Below are 18,840 nucleotides of genomic sequence, written 5' to 3' on the forward strand. Positions count from 1 at the left end.
GATGATGAAGAGGATAGGGCCATGGACAGAGCCCTGGGGAACACCGGAGGAGGGGGGATGGATGGGATGATTTTAACTGTATGACCTTAGTACGGCCAGAGAGATATGAATGGAACCAGTCTAGGGATGTGTGGGATATTCCAATGGAGGCTAGTTGGTTTAGGAGGGTGGAGTGAGATATGGTGTCAAATGCGGCACTCAGATCGAGGAGGATGAGGATGGATAATAGTCCGTAGTCAGCTGCCATCAGGAGGTCATTAGTGATTTTGAGGAGGGCTGTTTCTGTGCTGTGACGGGGGCGAAAACCGGACTGGAACTGTTCATAGAGGTTATTGTTGGAGAGGTGAGCATGAATCTGAGAAGGCACTACTTTTTCCAGGATTTTTGAGAGAAATGGCAGGTTGGAGATGGGACGGAGGATATTGAAGATGTTGGGGTCTGAACCAGGTTTCTTTAGTGTGTTTCCACACACTGGCAGCAAGCAGGGTGTGTGAGTGCCAAGGTCGTCGTCGGCTGAGTTGTTCAACAGAGGAGATAATAGGCCGCTGGTGGGGGAGGTTTGGTCAGAGACCTACGGGAAGAGTTCGACATCGATAGAAGGACGTTTAGTGTGTCAAAGACTAGACAGCTGTTGCCATGGTAGTGTGTCACGTATTAACGAGAAGAGGGGGCGGAGCCCATTGCTATGGGGAGAATGTTATGAGATGTCAGTTCCTTCCTGGGTAAGTTAGATTAAGACACGACGTGGAATCGAGCAGACGTGCTGATCAGAGACTTTGAGATCCCTCCTCACCCTCGCTGGGTGGGGGAAGGGAATATGCCACATCATCGCTAGCTTCGGCTAACAGGGGAGGTTTTGGCCGACGACGAGGCCCAGAACCATTGGACTAATAGCATAAGAGACGTGGAGAAGAATGAATTAAGACTGTTCAAGGACATTACAGAATTGGTTACATCTGGTACGAGGCTTTGTTTATGGAATAAACAACGTTTTTCCAAGAAAGGTACCACGTTTGCCAGTGTCGAATTCTTCTGATTACGGATTGCATTAACGGGGATGAAACAGTTGTACAGCCAGTATGAGAAGGTCGACTTCGGAGTAAGAGATAAACACAATGCAGAAACTTCACAAACACAGGTGACGAGGTGATACTGGCTGATTATGACCGAAATCTATCATAGGGGAGATGGACAACTGGACATGAGGTCAGTTGCTGGTGGATATTGGCTATTTTTTTATTGAAAAATTACATCAGGGAGTTACAGATGGCTTTATCAGTCACCGTGTGATAACCAGCCTCGCCTTTTCTTTATAGGAGTCTTTGCATCCCCATCATAAATGCCCCTGCATACATTACATACAGTACATACATACATGAGTACAATTTTTACCGCAAAAGCCAACATTTAACACAAAACAAAGCCTCAGCATCCCAGTTTATATCAGCCTCTCCCAGGGATCATAGTTGAGGATAAATGGGAGTACGCTTTTTACAAGCTGTAACTCAAAAGACGGAATAATTGAGTATCCCAAAAATCATACAATGCGTGTAAATAAGCTTGTTGAATATATAAGACATTATAACTTACCGCATGTAAAAGTGACCTGTACAAAACGTCCTTCTTCCCGTCCCTAGTCTCGTCCAGTTTCCGACGTATGAAGAAGCCTCCCAGTTTGCGGATTAACGTGCTAGAAGTGGAAAACACACACAAGTCAGTGATACACATAAAGGTTCTCAGCTCCAGCCTGGCTTTTTTTCTCCACCGGCGATATTGGTGCCCCTACCATTTACCATTTTCACTTACTGTCTGTTACTGGCACATCATTCATTACTGCCACTCTGTTACCAGCACATCATTCACTTACTGCCAGTCTGTTACCAGCACATCATTCACTTACTGCCAGTCTGTTACCAGCACATCATTCACTTACTGCCAGTCTGTTACCAGCACATCATTCACTTACTGCCAGTCTGTTACCAGCACATCATTCACTTACTGCCAGTCTGTTACCAGCACATCATTCACTTACTGCCAGTCTGTTACCGGCACATCATTTGGTGGCATAAAATGTTCAGTGCCCACCAAAAACGATGTGTTCAATACAAGAGAAGAAAGAGGCGCTGGAAAATTATAGTTAAAATTATATTTAGACTCGTTTCTAGCGCCAACCCTACCAGGCCCAGACTCCTCTCCTCTTCCTGCTGACCCCTATTGGTGGTGAATAATCATCCCTCCAAAGTCAGTACTGCAGACTCACTTTCTCTCCTCCATTCTAATGTGAAAATCCACCTCTAACCCTCTTCCCTGCCCTGAAGAAGGGGGTGGAAATACCTTTGCCACTCCCATGATGTGCCCAATTTAAAGATCAGTGGCACCAATTACTGATGTACCGGTACTCTCGCATAATTACTGATGTACACTTGGCTCGCTTACGCTTGCCGTGGGAGCTAGATGGGTGGGGTTAAGTAGAACTACTTTCAGAAGTTGCTTAACCTCTTAACACTTTGAGTGCCAGCCACGGCATAATTAGTTATTTCATGCCAACCGTTGAGTGCCAGGAACAAGATATGCCGTTTTTTTTATCATTATTTTTTTTATTAGCAATTTCCATTCATATTTAATCAATCTAGCCTCACGTTACCACTGGCACTCTCGAGTTTGAATTGGGAAAATACCGCCCCCTATCGTCTCTCCGGATGGTACCACACCCCAGTGGATTAGACCGAATGAAACGCATGGCAAAAAAAATTGTCCGGAAACCACATTTTACTTCTCAGGCATGTAACCCGAACCGATCGGACTCATTGTGGACCATCAGAACAGCGTGGAATATATGTTTCCAGTACCCAGCGTTGGATCAATAAACGCGATCGATATTTGGAATGGCAATCAGGAATTTGAATAATCTTTTTGGAGAACCTCTGATCTGAGGTAAGGAATCTATTTGACCAGTATTGGGATAATCAGAGCTGTTTTCAACTATATATCAACGTGTCCCATATGTGTGTGTGTGGCTGTGAGTGTGTGTAGCTGATCAGGAAATAAGAATAGATTTTTCAGCCCGCTTCTATAGCGTGCATAAGTACACATATACTATCGATAATCTAGCGTTTATTTGAAAACAATTCATAAATAGGCCGAAAAATTACAACGTGTTTGTGTATTACAGTAAAGCGCGATTCATGCAGAAACTTTTTTTCCCCTGAAAGTTTCAAAAAAGAGCGTTTTTCAAAATGGTATAAAACGGAAATGAACCGATTAAAAAACAATCTGTTTCGACAATTATGACTGCAAACAAGTCATTGATAAGTGACGGTCGTATTAGACACATAGCCATAATTTAAGATATAGTTTATGCGTTCACAAATGCGAGTGCTCTGTCATTGAAGTGGGTGGTGGCATTCAACGGGGTAAATAGGACACGGAGGCCGGCACTCAAAGTGTTAAGCCCTAGCCATATTTTCAGAAGATTGCTCCACTTCTACAAGGTCCATTAGCATGTTCTTGGTGTCTAGGAACATCTATGGATCTCAGGGAATGTATTCCCAGTGTCAGACATTGTGTCTGTTACTATGCTTGAGTAAATTGTAATGAACCAAAATGTTTTTCCCCATCTCTGACGGTGCATATCACCATGCTAACATTGACCAGATGTGAAAAATTACCTTCTTGAGATCAAGTGTAATAAAAATCTGAGCAAATGAATAAAGGGCAGATGATTTTACAGGTTTTTTTGTAGATACAGTACTGAATTTTGCAATCCGGACACAAGCAATTTAAAATATGAATATAGAATATCAATTTAAAAGTTCTAAATGTACGCACTACCATGGGAAGACACTGCATCTCAATATGTGGAGTGAAACTGTGGAACAGTCCAAATGTGGTGCTAAAGCAATGTCCAAACATGAGACAATTCAAACTGATGTATAAGGAAATGATGTTCATGAGGTACAGGGATGAGGAAGGGACTTGATATTCATGGGTGTTTACATTTTTATTTTATTACATTTTTATTTTATTTCTTTCATGTTTTACATAGTTTTATTTTTTTGTTTTGCATATATATATATTTATTTTTTATTTTTTATGTTTTAAAATAGTACACTCATTTGAGTAGTGGAAAAGGGGTAGGATTAAATAAGTGTATACTTCTTCCTACTCCTTTTCGAACATGTAGATTGAGTTGTGTTTTGCTTTTGTTTAGTTATTTGTTTGTTTGTATTCATTTGCATGTTCGAAATAAAGATTTAAAATCAAATCAAATAGAATATCAGGCTTATAAACCGTATTATGGCCAAGTCATACATCTATGGATTGGGCCAAATCTCCTATTTCCAATGGCAGAGTTAAATCTGGATTTAGTACAACCAGGTGCCCGTCCACAGCTCCGCCAAGTTTCTCCAGATTGCGACACGTTTTTTTGTAGACGTTCACAGAAAGGTAAAGAAACAATGTTGTATTTTTTTTTTATTATTATTATTTTTTAGCATTTTTACAGCTTTTATTGGTCACGCAGGACAGACAGAGGAGAGGGCGAACGGGAGGAGAGGTGGGGAGGACATGTGACAAATAACGACGGGAGCTGGGATCGAACCCGGGTCGGCCGCGTAGCTGCGCGAGGCACTATGGTATGCGCCACGAGGGCGCCCCCTATATGTTGTATTTTATGGCAATAGCGTTCAGGTTTGTTCGACCCATGAGATATAATCACGAAAATAACGTCAATATTTTTCATTCACGTCAGCCAGCTGCTGCCGAGCTGGGTAGTGTAGTTTTATGAAAGTTTTATGAAAGCCCTGGATCTCCTCTTTCTTAGGACTACAACGATTGATAGGGTTAGGGTCTTTACTCTTGGCTACATTTGAAAAAGAAACGCAACATTAATTAATATGGACTGTATTGATCTATTCATGATGTGAAATAAATCTCAACCCGGTACCGGGCCGATCAGGCTTAAGGGGTTAACAGAGGACCCAGGGGAATGTTCTGTTTCAGAACTGAGAACACAGAATGAAGCTCATCTGGGTATAAAAAAGAAAACAAGCATTCTGTGGGTCCACAAACGTCTGCCATTGACAGTCAATGGAGCAGCTGCAAACTTTAAACCTGATGACATCACGCGTTTGAGCCTGACTCCTCTGGTGTCTGGCTTTGAGAGAGTAGCTCATGTTCACAAATATCGATTGAACTTTCCTTGGCTGTTGGAAATAACATATTGGAATTCTTCATTTGGGTGGCGTTCCCCTAAGGGGCTGTGTTACATTATGTGTACCAGGTAGGATCAGTGGAGCATGAAGGATTTCAAATCCTATTTGTCGCAGGTCTGGATAATACAGGCTGACGACCGGTGGTCAGACCAGCTGCCTGGATTTAGTTTTTAACACAACCTTGGATGCACAAAATAGCACTTGGCTGCACACCTTGGAAAAGCTTTCAGCTTTCTCTAATCTATTTCCATGTAATGCTCTTGTGTTTCCAGGATTCCAATCAGCTGACTAGTGCCATGTCTCCATTAGCTATGTTCAGCCTGGTTGGGGCTAGCCATGGTCTAGCATGGTATGGTATGGTTGGGTTTGTGTCTCCATTGCATTTTTTTGTAAACTCTCTGGCTGCTAGGCAACCTTTCAAAATTCACACCAGCAACTGTGGTATACAAGCTAAACCATATGATACAACAGTCCCAGCCAGGTCTGGCCAGGTTGTGAAAGGTGGCTGTCTCAGCCAGGGTCCAGCCAGGTTTGGCCAGAACAATGGAGCAATGGAGATGCCACAGCACGGCTAAAACATGGCTAGTGGAGACAAGGCATAACTCTGACCAAGGGGGCTATTTCAGCACTAATGGTGGTGCAACAGCTAAAGGAGTGGCCAGATTAATCAGACACAAAACGGACAGAAAGTAGATATCAATTGTTGTGTGACGTTTAGTTCAAATGACACACAGGTGAGGCTTTTCTGTCTTCAGAAAATCAAGGAGTTATGAGTGTATGGGCATGACAACACAGATAATCAAGCGTGGGACACTTGACACTAACAAGCTGGTGAGGAAGGCTAGCTTCGAACTGATCAAACTAGACGTGGTGGCAGAGAGGAGGGTGAGGAAAAAGCTGGATGCCATCCTGAAAAAGAAAAAAAACACCAGCTCGGGGGGGAATTAGCTAAGATGAGGAGCACGTTCAGCCATAGACTTATAGACATAGCCCCAACACATCACAAATCACCTTGGTCAGTCCTTTGTGCCAGTAGCCATCAGGCACCACAACCATAGACTGCTGCCAATAGTTGGAGAATTAACGCCTGGAGACCTTGAGAACTGTTAGGGGAACTGTCAGACTCTTAATTACTAAACACTGCATGGCCTCTGGCACTACTACCTGTACTATGTATACTAGGGGTGTAACGGTACACAAAAACCCTGGTTCGGTATGTACCTCGGTTTTGAAGTCACGGTTTGGTACGATTTCGGTACAGTGGGGGAAAGTTTGCAGAACGTGGCTTTCCATGTTCCACTCGGGGGTGATGTAGTGTGCAGTTACTGTTTAGTAGGGCTGTCAACGAATATTGACATTGACATATTGAATATCGATTGTGAAAATTATTATTAGATTGTGAAATGAAACATTTGCCATACTATGAGGGAGGTCTAGCATCTTCCTCTCAACTTCTCGTGTGGCCCGGAATGGGCTGCATGACGGATAGGAGACACGCAACGTCACATTCATTGAGCTGAAGAAGGTGCCAGTAGTAACAACAGCCGCATGGCGTGATGGCAGAGTTCAGAACCCAAGACAGTGATTTGCACTCTTGAGCAATCTAAAAGCCCCGTTTGGAAATACTTCGGGTTTTGATCAACTTGTGGAACCTCGAGCCAAATTTGTATGCACGCTATGTAAACTACAGCTGGCCTACATTCTTTTTTTATGCTAACACTATTTTGGGAGTTTTACGGTCAAGAATGTAAGTAACCTACTTTTCTGTTTTTAGCACTTAGCACTTTATTGTAAATCATCCCTCAGGGTAGAACTTGTAGATATTGAATAATGAGACAGAAGCGTCATGCAGGTCCCTAATGATTTGGGGGGGGGCTTGGAGTTTTGAATTAAGTTCTGCACATAAAAAAAAAGTTCGGTAATTCGGTACACAGCACATACTGAACCGAAAGTCCTACCGAAACAGTTGGGTACAAATATGTGTACCGTTACACTCCTAATGTATACCAGGTATACCATTATAGATAGAATACACTGTCATTCTATTATTATTATGTTATTATTAGGGCTGTCAGTTTATCGCGTTAATTAGATTAATTAATTACACAGCAAATTATCGCGTTATGAAAATTAACTCAAAATTAATTACAAACAAATATATATTTTTTTATAATATATATTTTTTTAATCTCATTCATTACATAAGAACGTAGAATACACATTTACAGACTTTTTTTTTTAATATGGTCCATTTGCATGTTCTTGGTATCCGATTCTAGGGACATCTAGGATCTCAGGGAATGTATTCCCAGTGTCAGAAATACTGTGTCTGTTACTAGGCTTGAGTAAATTGTAATGAACCAAATGAGAATATCAATAAATTTGTTTTATCTTTGACTGTGAATAACACCATGCTAAAATTGACCAGACCTGAAAAATCTAAGCAAATTAATAGATGGAAGATGATTAAACAGAAGGTTTTGTAGATACAGTACTGAATTCTGCCATCCGGACACATGCAATTTGAAATATGATTATAGAATATCAGGCATAAAATAGTTATGCGATTAAAATGCGATTAATTAATTACAAATCCTGTAATTAATTAGATTAATTTTTTTAATCGCCTGACAGCACTAGTTATTCTATTATTTATATATATAATTAATATTATAATAATAATAATAATAATAATAATAATAATAATTGTATTGAATTTTGTCCTGGCTGTACCTCCCCTCCCCCGTCCCCCATGCAGCTATGATGCCTGGATTTCCCCAAGGGGATTAATAAAGGAACACTTATTGGAGTTATGAGTGTATGGGCATGACAACACTCCCCATAACAAATAAATTACACAACCATGTAAATGAAAGGAGATATGAACTAACTCTGGACCATGTAGCCTGTGTGCCTCCACATATGTAAGGAACATGTCCTCGCCTCTACTATGCCTCAACTGGCCTGTCAACGCGGTTTCATTGCTGGGTTAAGTACTTCTCTATTCTATTCACATAATATGCTTACTTCATATATCTACTCTATTCACATATATGCTTACCACTTGTATCTATTGCTATGTCCGCCCACTACAATCATGCAAGCTGTCTAACGCCTGTCCCGTCTCCCTGTCTCCCTGTGAGTTGCTGTCCTGGAGTGCTGACTGGAGTGTCGGACGTCCCGTGATGAAGGCAGGGAGGATGCGACCCTCTCTGCGTGCCCTCCTGTCTCCCTGTCTCCGGCGGTCTCGTAGTGGTGACCGGAGTGCTGGACGTCCCGCGATGATGTCGGGGAGGTTGCGACCCTCTCTGCGCCGCCCCCTATCTCCCTGTCTCCGGCTGTCTCGGAGCAATGACCGGAGTGTTGCATGTCCCGTGATTAAGACGGGGAGGACGCAACCCTCTTTGCGCCGCCCCTGTGCCTCAAATAGATTCGCTATCAGCTCTATCTTTCAAAATGTTCAGTTGCTATCGCTATCAGCTCTATCTTTAATCTTTCAAAATGTTCAGTTGCTATTGCATGCACTCATCTGTGTTTCACTACACACTTGAGTGCATGCTTACCAACTGTTAGTCTGCAACACTACTATCACCGACATCTAAGAAGGGAGATCCCCCCTTGAATGGCCCTTCTAAGGTTTCTCTCCTCCACACTGCCTGTGGAGCATTTTTCCCTATTGTTAGGCTTTAGTGAGTTTTTACTTACCTTCGCGTGGGGTATGTCTGGGAGTGCTTGCATTCTTTCATTTATTTGCATTTATTTTAAATTTGTTGGACCTTATAGTGTTCTAATGGCCCATGGGGACATTAACATGTGTTGTCGGGCCTTACAAATAAATTTGATTTGATTTATGCTACAATGATACGTTTAATATAATGTCAATGCTACTATTTTATGCTACCTCTACTGCCTTATTTCTCTGCCCCATTTTATTAAAATTTTATTTTATGCCTTATTTTTATTCTATTTTATTCTAAATACGTGCAATTGCTGCTGTAAGGTCGTTTAAAAAACACAATATATTTAGTTTGTTTGAAAAAGTTCAACACACAATACATTTACAATGGGTAAAAATCTGGCAGAGGCAGACGTTATCACCAGCCCTGTCCAATAAGTGGACATTCCTCAGTGAAAAACGATATGCCAACAGACATGAGGATGAGCCTGACTGCTCCCTGAACATCTCCTAGGAATTTGATCCCAGAACGGGCATTCCTTTCCCTACCCACTGAGTGTGGGAAAGACAGGCCTCGTTCCCAGATCTGACTCGACATCAGGACATACCTGAATATGGGGATGTTGAGGTTGTTGCCAGCGGCGATGTGTGGGGCTTTGATGTTGTGACAGAAGAGGATGAAGGTGATGAGCAGGTAGTCGATGTGGGACTTGTGGACAGGGAGGAAGACCAAGGGTACGTTGTGCTGCCGGGGCAAAAAAAACAAGACCATGTCACCATTACCTACTGACAGGTCACTATTACCTACACACACGTCACTATTACCTACTGACACGTCACTATTGCCTACTGACACGTCACTATTACCTACCGACACGTCACTATTACCTACAGACACGTCACTATTACCTACAGACACATCACTATTACCTACTGACACGTCACCATTACCTAATGACACGTCATTATTACATACAGACACGTCACTATTACCTACCGACACGTCACTATTACCTAATGACACGTCATTATTACCTAATGACACGTCACTATTGCCTACTGACACGTCACTATTACCTACCGACACGTCACCATTACCTACAGACACGTCATTATTACCTACAGACGCATCACTATTACCTACTGACACGTCACCATTACCTAATGACACGTCATTATTACATACAGACACGTCACTATTACCTACAGACACGTCACTATTACCTAATGACACGTCACTATTACCTACCGACACGTCACTATTACCTACAGACACGTCATTATTACCTACAGACACATCACTATTACCTACTGACACGTCACCATTACCTAATGACACGTCATTATTACATACAGACACGTCACTATTACCTACCGACACGTCACTATTACCTAATGACACGTCATTATTACCTAATGACACGTCACTATTACATACAGACACGTCACCATTACCTACAGACACGTCACCATTACCTACCGACACATCACTATTACCTACTGACACATCACTATTACCTACTGACACGTCACTATTACATACAGACACGTCACTATTACCTACTGACACGTCACTATTACCTACAGACACGTCACTATTACCTACAGACACGTCACTATTACCTACAGACACATCACTATTACCTACAGACACATCACTATTACCTACTGACACGTCATTATTACCTACTGACACGTCACTATTACCTACTGACACATCACTATTACCTACCGACACGTCACTATTACCTACCGACACGTCACTATTACCTACAGACACATCACTATTACCTACAGACACATCACTATTACCTACTGACACGTCACTATTACCTACTGACACATCACTATTACCTAATGACACGTCACTATTACCTACAGACACGTCACTATTACCTACAGACACGTCACTATTACCTACAGACACATCACTATTACCTACAGACACATCACTATTACCTACTGACACGTCATTATTACCTACTGACACGTCACTATTACCTACTGACACATCACTATTACCTAATGACACGTCATTATTATCTAGACACATCACTATTACCCGACATGTCACTATTATCTACCAACATGTCATTAGTACCTACTGACAAATGGGTCTCTGGGAGCGGGAAAAATGTATGCAAAAGTCCTTGTTTTGAAGTTGAACTGATATCACTTGTGAAGATACAATACTATCGACCATGTGTCCTTGGAGGGATGGAAAGTAACTACTTTTATTCAAGTACTCTACTCGAGTACAGTACCTTCGCAGTAGTATTTTCCACCCCCTTTCAACATCAATTGCAGTGTGAATGGTGTTTTAATAACACACACCATGAACACAAAAAAGCTTGCAGCCGGATAGCTTTCTACACAGAGAGGAAATTGTTATCCATGTTCTTGTTCGACTCTCGGTAAGCACATTTCCCATAATGTCTGCGTGTTCCTTTAAAAGGTGACTTGACTTCAACCCTGGTGCATGTGGTTGTTGCTGACCTCGGTAGCAGCTTTCTTGACCATCTCCAGTTGGCCCTTGTGGATCTGAATGCTCCAGAAGAAGCCGTTGAATAGCTTGAGCAGCACCCAGCCGGTCAGCCTGTGAGAGAAAAGAACACACCAAGAGAGGAAGAGTAAGCCATCTACAATTTATAAAGGGGGAAAAAATATTCTAAAATTCAAGTTAAATCTCCATACGCAAGGCTTGTTTACAGTGGGAGAGCTCTTAACCCTTTCAGTGCCACGGACGACATATCTCGTTTTATCAGCCCGCCCGTTGAATGCCCACTACGACAAATATCGTTTTATTCTTTTATTAGCGATCTGAATTCATATTTCATCAACCGAGTCTCCCGTTGGTACACCAGCCCCTACAGGAGCTGAGATTGGAAAAAAGCGCCCCCTATCATCTATCCCTGTGTAACTGCAGGTCAGTCGCTTAGACTGACCTGGGATCTCTAGATCTCTGGGGGGGGGGGAGCCAACTCGCTCCTTGTGCTGGCGAGCAGTCTGCTCAAGAGGACATGGAAGAACACAAGATGGCAAGATACAACGTCAGGAGAGCAGTAATAGAGGCAAAACGGCGTTACAGGGATAAAGTTGAACTTCAGTTTGAACAGGCTGACTCTAGAGGCATGTGGCAGGGCCTCAGAACAATGACAGATTACAAAGGCACCCCCCTCAAACTGAACAGTGACATCTCCTTAGCAAATGATCTCAATTCCTTCTATGCAAGGTTTGAGGCTGTGAATAACAACACCAGCCTACAAACCACGGCAATGGGGGGGGGGGGTCTGCTGATGGAGACTCAGTGTTCAGGGTAACAGAGCATGAGGTGAGACTGATCTTTAAAAAAGTTAATATCAGGAAGGCAGCAGGACCGGACGGCATCCCCGGCCGCGTCCTAAAAGTCTGTGCCGACCAACTGGCCCCGGTATTCACTGACATCTTCAACCTGTCCTTGGAACAGGCTGTCATCCCCACCTGTCTGAAGAAGTCCACCATCATCCCTGTACCCAAAAAATCTACGCCCGCTTGCCTCAACGACTACCGCCCTGTAGCCCTCACCTCCATAGCCATGAAGTGCTTTGAGAAGCTAGTGAAGGGCTACATCTGTTCCTCCCTCCCCATCAACCTGGACCCTCTGCAATTTGCATATCGCCCCAACAGGTCCACGGAGGACGCCATAGCCCATGTGCTGCACACAGCAGCATCACACCTGGACAAGAGGCAGGGGAACTATGTGAGAATGCTGTTCATCGACTACAGCTCAGCATTCAATACCATAGTCCCCTCCAAACTCATAGCCAAGCTCAGGGACCTGGGCTTGAACTATGACCTCTGCCAGTGGGTCTTGGACTTCCTGACGGGCAGACCCCAGGTGGTAAGAGCCGGCAACTGCACCTCCTCATCCATCACGCTCAACATAGGGGCCCCCCAGGGCTGTGTTCTGAGCCCCCTCCTCTACTCCCTGTACACACATGACTGCGTAGCACAGCGGAACAACAACACCATCATCACATTTGCTGATGACACAGTAGTGGTGGGCCTGATCTCTGCCAACGACGAAAGGGCCTACCTGGAAGAGGTAGAGAACCTGTCACAGTGGTGTCAGGAGAACTGCCTCTCCCTGAACGTCAGCAAAACAAAAGAGATGATTGTGGACTTCAGGAGGTCGGGGGTCAAGGACTACAGCCCCCTCAGCATCGACGGGGCACCGGTTGAGAGAGTGAACAGTTTCAAGTACCTCGGAGCCCACATATCCGAGGACTTGACATGGACCACACACATTGACAGTGTTGTGAAGAAGGCACGACAACGCCTCTACTTCCTCAGGCGCCTAAGGAAGTTCCAAGTCAGTCAGAAGATCCTTAGGAACTTCTACTCATGTACAATAGAGAGCATCCTGACCGGCAACATCACCTCCTGGTTTGGGAATAGCACTGCACAAGACCGTAGCAGACTACAAAGAGTGACACGTTCAGCCGAACGCACAATTGGAGGGGGGCTTCCCACCCTCCAGAACATTTACAACAAGCGGTGCAAGGGGAAGGCTAAGAGAATTATTAAGGACTCGAGCCACCCGAACAACTGCCTCTTTGAACTGCTGCGGTCAGGCAAGCGATACCGGAGTCTTAAGGCGAGCACAGAAAGACTCAGAAGAAGCTTCTATCCCCAGGCCATCAGGCTGCTAAACGAACAATAAACACTATGCAACAACCATCAAATGCACACAGCACACACACCCACACGCACACACTCACTCAAACAAACAACACACTGCAGCACCCACTCTCCACACTTTAGATCACACAAACACACTTTACACTTTATATTTATTGATAAAGGATTTGCACTACAACTCGTACACCTACTGTGAATTGTACCTAAATTGCACCTCGTCCCATTTCTGCCTTGCACTATATAGTATTGTATATTAGTACACTGCACAGTATTGTATGGTAACTCAGTTACGTCTATTCTGCATCGAACATTGTACATATGTCTAAACTGAACACTGTGACCTCGTTTTTTTTTTACTTCTAATTTTACTATGTTATTTTATTTCATACTTATCTTGTCTTGCACAGTCTCTGGAGCGTAACAGTAAGAAGCATTTTGTATAAAAGTATTCTGTACTTCTGTATGACAACTATTAAAGCTCTCTCTCTCTCTCTCTCTCTCTCTCTCTCTCTCTCTCTCTGTCTACCAGTCGCAGACTGTGTGGACTGACTGTCACTCAAAGTGCTTATGGGCGGAGCCAGGCCATAACAGCCTGAAATCTTGAAGCTGAAAAATGATGGTTTTGAGTACTTGATTAGAAATATAAAACAATGCATTTAAAAAAAAAAAAACGTACAGATGTCTTCAATAGACTCACAGGAATTGTGTAAAGTTGCCCAAATAGTGCTAGGAATAGCAACGCATGTCCCCTTTAAATATCTGCTATAAGCCATTCTGTGTGTGTGTGTGTGTGTGCAGGGAGCGAAATTAACTTTTTGACTCACCGGCCAGTGGCGGGTAGATGGGAAGAGTCTACCCGCCAAGCATATTTCTTACCTGCCAATATATATTTTATATATACAATTTTTTTTTAAATAAAATATATATTATATAATCATACTTGTAGTTGTATTATCTGCGAGACATCGCCACCACGCAATAAGTCAAAATGCTTGCTATCTGCAAACAGCTCCACTGTCTGTTTTGGCTGTGTTGCTCTTCTAGAAAAATAATCCTTTCAGGGTTGCCTATTGAAATACTGTACACTTTCCTACTGTACACTTTCCTGATTAATTGAAATGGGGGACCCTGATGTAAACAAGACGAAAGTCTTTCTCTGGTCTGCATCCCCTTAACAATTGTGTGTATTGAGCTGTACTGTATTGTACCCATTCTGCAATCTGTTAATAAAGTTTTCAATCAATCAATCAATCACACCTCCGGCTCCAGTACAGAAACATTGTTTGAGTTTGCGTGTCAGGTAGACCATTGATTGACAGTCGAGTCTGCCAATTACATCACATCGCTTGCACTCCGGTGCTGCAGCTGGACCCATTGCCCACCTCTGCTGTTGATAACGCTAGCCAAGTTATTATACACACAGATACACAGTGGGCCAGTGACTTTGGTGTAGGGGTGTAACAATGCATCGATCCTAAGGGGGAAATTCAACTGCATCGATTTGAAAATGTTAGAATAGATTATCGCAATTTTAATGTGTACACGTTATGTTATTGTCATGTCCGTTACAGCCAACACACCGACATACGCTACTGCATCAACGTTATGATTAACAAAGCAAGGCATTCGTTTTGTTGCATTAACGTTATATTACTATTGCTATCGATAAATCTAGGTGTTCTAAAAATCTATTGCTATTGGTAAGAGAGACTATAATAAGTTGGTGTCTCGGAAAACGAGAGCCCTGATCGCGGAGTTTCAGGAAGTAAACAAGAAAAATGAGAGCTTCGGATTGGTCATTTGCTTTATTTCCCATGAAACCAGTCACTTCACTCTACTGTGATTGGACCGTTGGCTTGAGTGCAATGTGGGACTTGTAGTTTTTTAACGATCTCGCAGCGGAGGAAAAAAAAGACGAGAGGCTATAATCTATATTCGCACAGCGTGCGCGTAATTGATTTTTACCGTTCGCATACAAATATTTTTAGGGGCCTGCTTATGAACTACACGCCACACGGCGGGCAGCCCTCTAAGTGTCATGCGCCAAAGGTAAAAACAGACCGCCCCTGGCGGGCGGCGGGCTTTAGTTTCGGTCCCTGTGTGTGTGTGTGTGTGTGTGTGTGTTCGCGTCCCATCTCTGGAGTTTGATAGTATTTACTGATGATGGCCAGATAATGTTGATATTTAAACTTAAAAAAGAATACATAATAAATGTATACATCATCATGCAACATTAAAAAAATTGTTGTAGGAACGGTTTGGGAGAGGGAGGTAGGGAGGGGTTTTAGTTTGTGTGGTGTGATAACAATGTTGAAATTGAGAAGTTTAGACTTTAGAAATAAAAATGTTGTTATAATGAAAGTACCGAAAAAGGTATCGACAGGTACCGGTCAATGCTCAAATGTGAACGGTACCCAACCTAATAATGACAATACATTTTAATCTAATCTAATCAAATTCTAGTTGCAAATTTCTTTCGGGCTACCTGTTGAATATGTTTGCACATTGTGGAGGAATTTACCATGAGTAAGGATGTACTCAGTCAGATGTAGACTTAGTTAACACAGGTTTATTTAGCTCAAACAGAGTACAACATGGTGCTGTGGTTACACCTTATAAAGAGTTGGCGGGGCGTTTCTGTATGCAAATTCAGGTGTACGAGAACATGCTTTCAGTTTAAGAATGAGTGACGTTCTTCATTCAGGGGATCGCAGCTGAGAACACTTTAATTTTAGATATTGATTGAAGAAGTATGTTTTTAGTTGACGGCAGAAAATTGGGTGCGTTTCGGCTTTCTCGACTATGGTGGGAAGTTCATTCCACCATTGTGGAGTGAGGAGCGAGAATAGCCTGCTTCGCTTTAATGACCCACCAGGAGCCTGAATAGGAGTGGGTCTCAGACGGCCAGACGGTGCAGTGTGTGGGAGTTTTGAGGGTGTGTAGTTAGAGACCATTGACTGGAAGTAGGATTTATTTGTCCTTCTTGCTGCGGGTTCCAGGCTTATTGAAACTTAACTTACCACAAACATATTACTATTGTTATCATGTGGGGAACCCACCGGAAGAAGGCCTGACCCATTGTGGACCATGTTGCAGAGGTTACACAAGAGTAGAATCATTGTGGTGGTGGTGGTCTGTACCTGATGAAGGTTGGTGAGATGTTGGCCACCATCTCCTGGAGGATGCCGCGGGCTTTCCGCCTCACCTTGCAGATGTCCTTGTACTCCTGGCCAGCCTGGCAGGCTGTGGGCGCCGACTCTGTGATGGCCTTGTACTCCTGGCCAGGCTGGCAGGCTGCAGGCTCCACCCCAGTGGCCACCTCTACGATGGAACTCTCCACCCTGGGAAGGATGCGAGGAGAGAGTACAGTATTGATTGATTGAAAACTTTATTAACAGATTGCAGAATGGGTACAATACAGTACGGCTCAATACAAACAATTGTTAACACTTTGTGCGCCAACAACGAGTATACTCGTTATTGCCCGCCAATTGTTGTGCGCCAACAACGAGGGAACTAGTTTTTTGGATCAATATTAAATTTTTTCGCCATGGCATTCATAATTCATCCAGCCTCCCTCCGGGACGCAGCTGGACCCTGGTCTGATATTGCAACTAGTGGTCTGCAAGGGCCATGAAATGAAGCCTGTGCCCAGCCCGAGCCCGTAAACTTCAGGCCCTGCCCGAAAATAAGCCAGACTGTAAATAACATTTTAAGCCCTAGCCCGAGTGAAAACCCAAAAAAAAAATTAAAATAAGATTAGACTTAAAAAAAAAATTGTATTTGTTTTAAATATTCGAAACACTGTTTTATATGAACTTAATAAATGAACAAAAATGAAAATGTTCAATAGGTCTACCTAAATAACGCATATCACGCTTGAAAACTAAGAAGCATTTACATAGCCTGTTTCGCTCTTATTAGAATGCCATCCCAGTGCTCGCTTAGACTGACTCACACGGCAGCCTCGTAAAACGTATTGAAGGCTATATGGAATCTTCTTTGACACACACACACACAACACAATAGCCTACTCAGTCACTATACAAACAAATAGAAAACAGAAATCAGATTTCGAGCAGAGCAACATTTATATAATGAAAGGCAAAGCACAACAGAACAGGGCAGCAGCGACCCCACACCAGCAAATAATAATAAATCGGACTCACCACTTCGCTGTTGATGTCGGCAACGCGTTGAACAACGTTAACAAAACTTCGCCAACCGGCTACATACATCCAAAAACAAATTAAAACGTTCGCCCACTGGCTATATTCCAACTTCAAACAATGCCACTTCGGTCCGGTTCATTTGTTCATCATCCACCTGAGGGCTTCATCACTGTTCTACTCCCCTCGAGTTCTCCCTGCGGGCTGCGGTAATTACATCCAAATGTTTCCAAAAATGCAGCGTTCCCGTTACTATTTTATCTGTTAACTCAGACCTGGGCATTGTACGGATGATTCTGACCGGCCCGCAAAAGATTACATGATAATAAAATATCATAAAAAATATTTTCTTTTAATATTTTTTTTGTTTTTTTGTTTTTACTTTTTTTTTTTCATGTCAACGTTCACACGCACAGTATACGCTTAGGAGACATGCTCAGAAGATGTTGGTTCTCTTTGGATCCACCTACATATGTGAACAGACATTCTCAGTCATGACGTTTACCAAGTCCAGGTACAGATCCTCTCTCACTGATGAACATCTGGCAGCTGTGCTTCGCATCTCCACCTCAGACATGCAACCTGACTTTGATGGACTTGTTAAAGCTCAACAGAGACTGGATTTCTCACACTGAATGAAAAAAAAAGAACTGAAGAACACTAAAATGTGGAAATATAACAAGTGAAATGGGACACTTGATATTTTCTTTTCTTTTTTTTGCACAGTTCTGAAAACATTAAATGTTTAATATAGGCATGTAAAGTAAAAAAGGCTACAAAACTGGGACACTTTTCTTTACACAGTTCAGTGACATGTCTTGTTTATTTTTGCTATAAGATGATGTGATGTCTTTAGAAAGCTAAGAAAATCCTTGTTTCAATAGTATATGAAACTCAAAATGCCCTTTGTTATTAATGTTTCACATTTTGTTTATCATTTTGGAAATAAATTCTATTTGAATAAATTATATTTTTGAAAGCTAACCTCACCTTTTAATTGCCAAATAATAACATACACTCTTACCAGGGGTCAAAACAATGCCATTTACTGCTTTTTATATAGAAATAAAATTTATATTATGCATAATTGAGTTTGGAATTT

General features: G+C 42.6%; 1 protein-coding gene across 1 annotated transcript in view; it reads right to left on the minus strand.

Annotated features, from left to right (window-relative positions):
• Positions 1 to 18,840, minus strand: part of gpam (glycerol-3-phosphate acyltransferase, mitochondrial) — a 136,439-nt gene that overhangs the window by 66,845 nt on the left and 50,754 nt on the right. Inside the window, exons 6-9 of the mRNA XM_084323500.1 lie at positions 16,710 to 16,910; positions 11,386 to 11,485; positions 9,498 to 9,634; positions 1,591 to 1,690 (exon numbers count right to left, since the gene is read on the minus strand). Coding sequence (XP_084179626.1) covers positions 1,591 to 1,690; positions 9,498 to 9,634; positions 11,386 to 11,485; positions 16,710 to 16,910 — 538 coding nt within the window. The remainder of the gene's footprint in view (positions 1 to 1,590; positions 1,691 to 9,497; positions 9,635 to 11,385; positions 11,486 to 16,709; positions 16,911 to 18,840) is intronic.

Source organism: Notolepis coatsorum (genome assembly GCF_963971535.1).
Source record: "Notolepis coatsorum genome assembly, chromosome: 10".
Lineage (NCBI taxonomy): Eukaryota > Metazoa > Chordata > Actinopteri > Aulopiformes > Paralepididae > Notolepis > Notolepis coatsorum.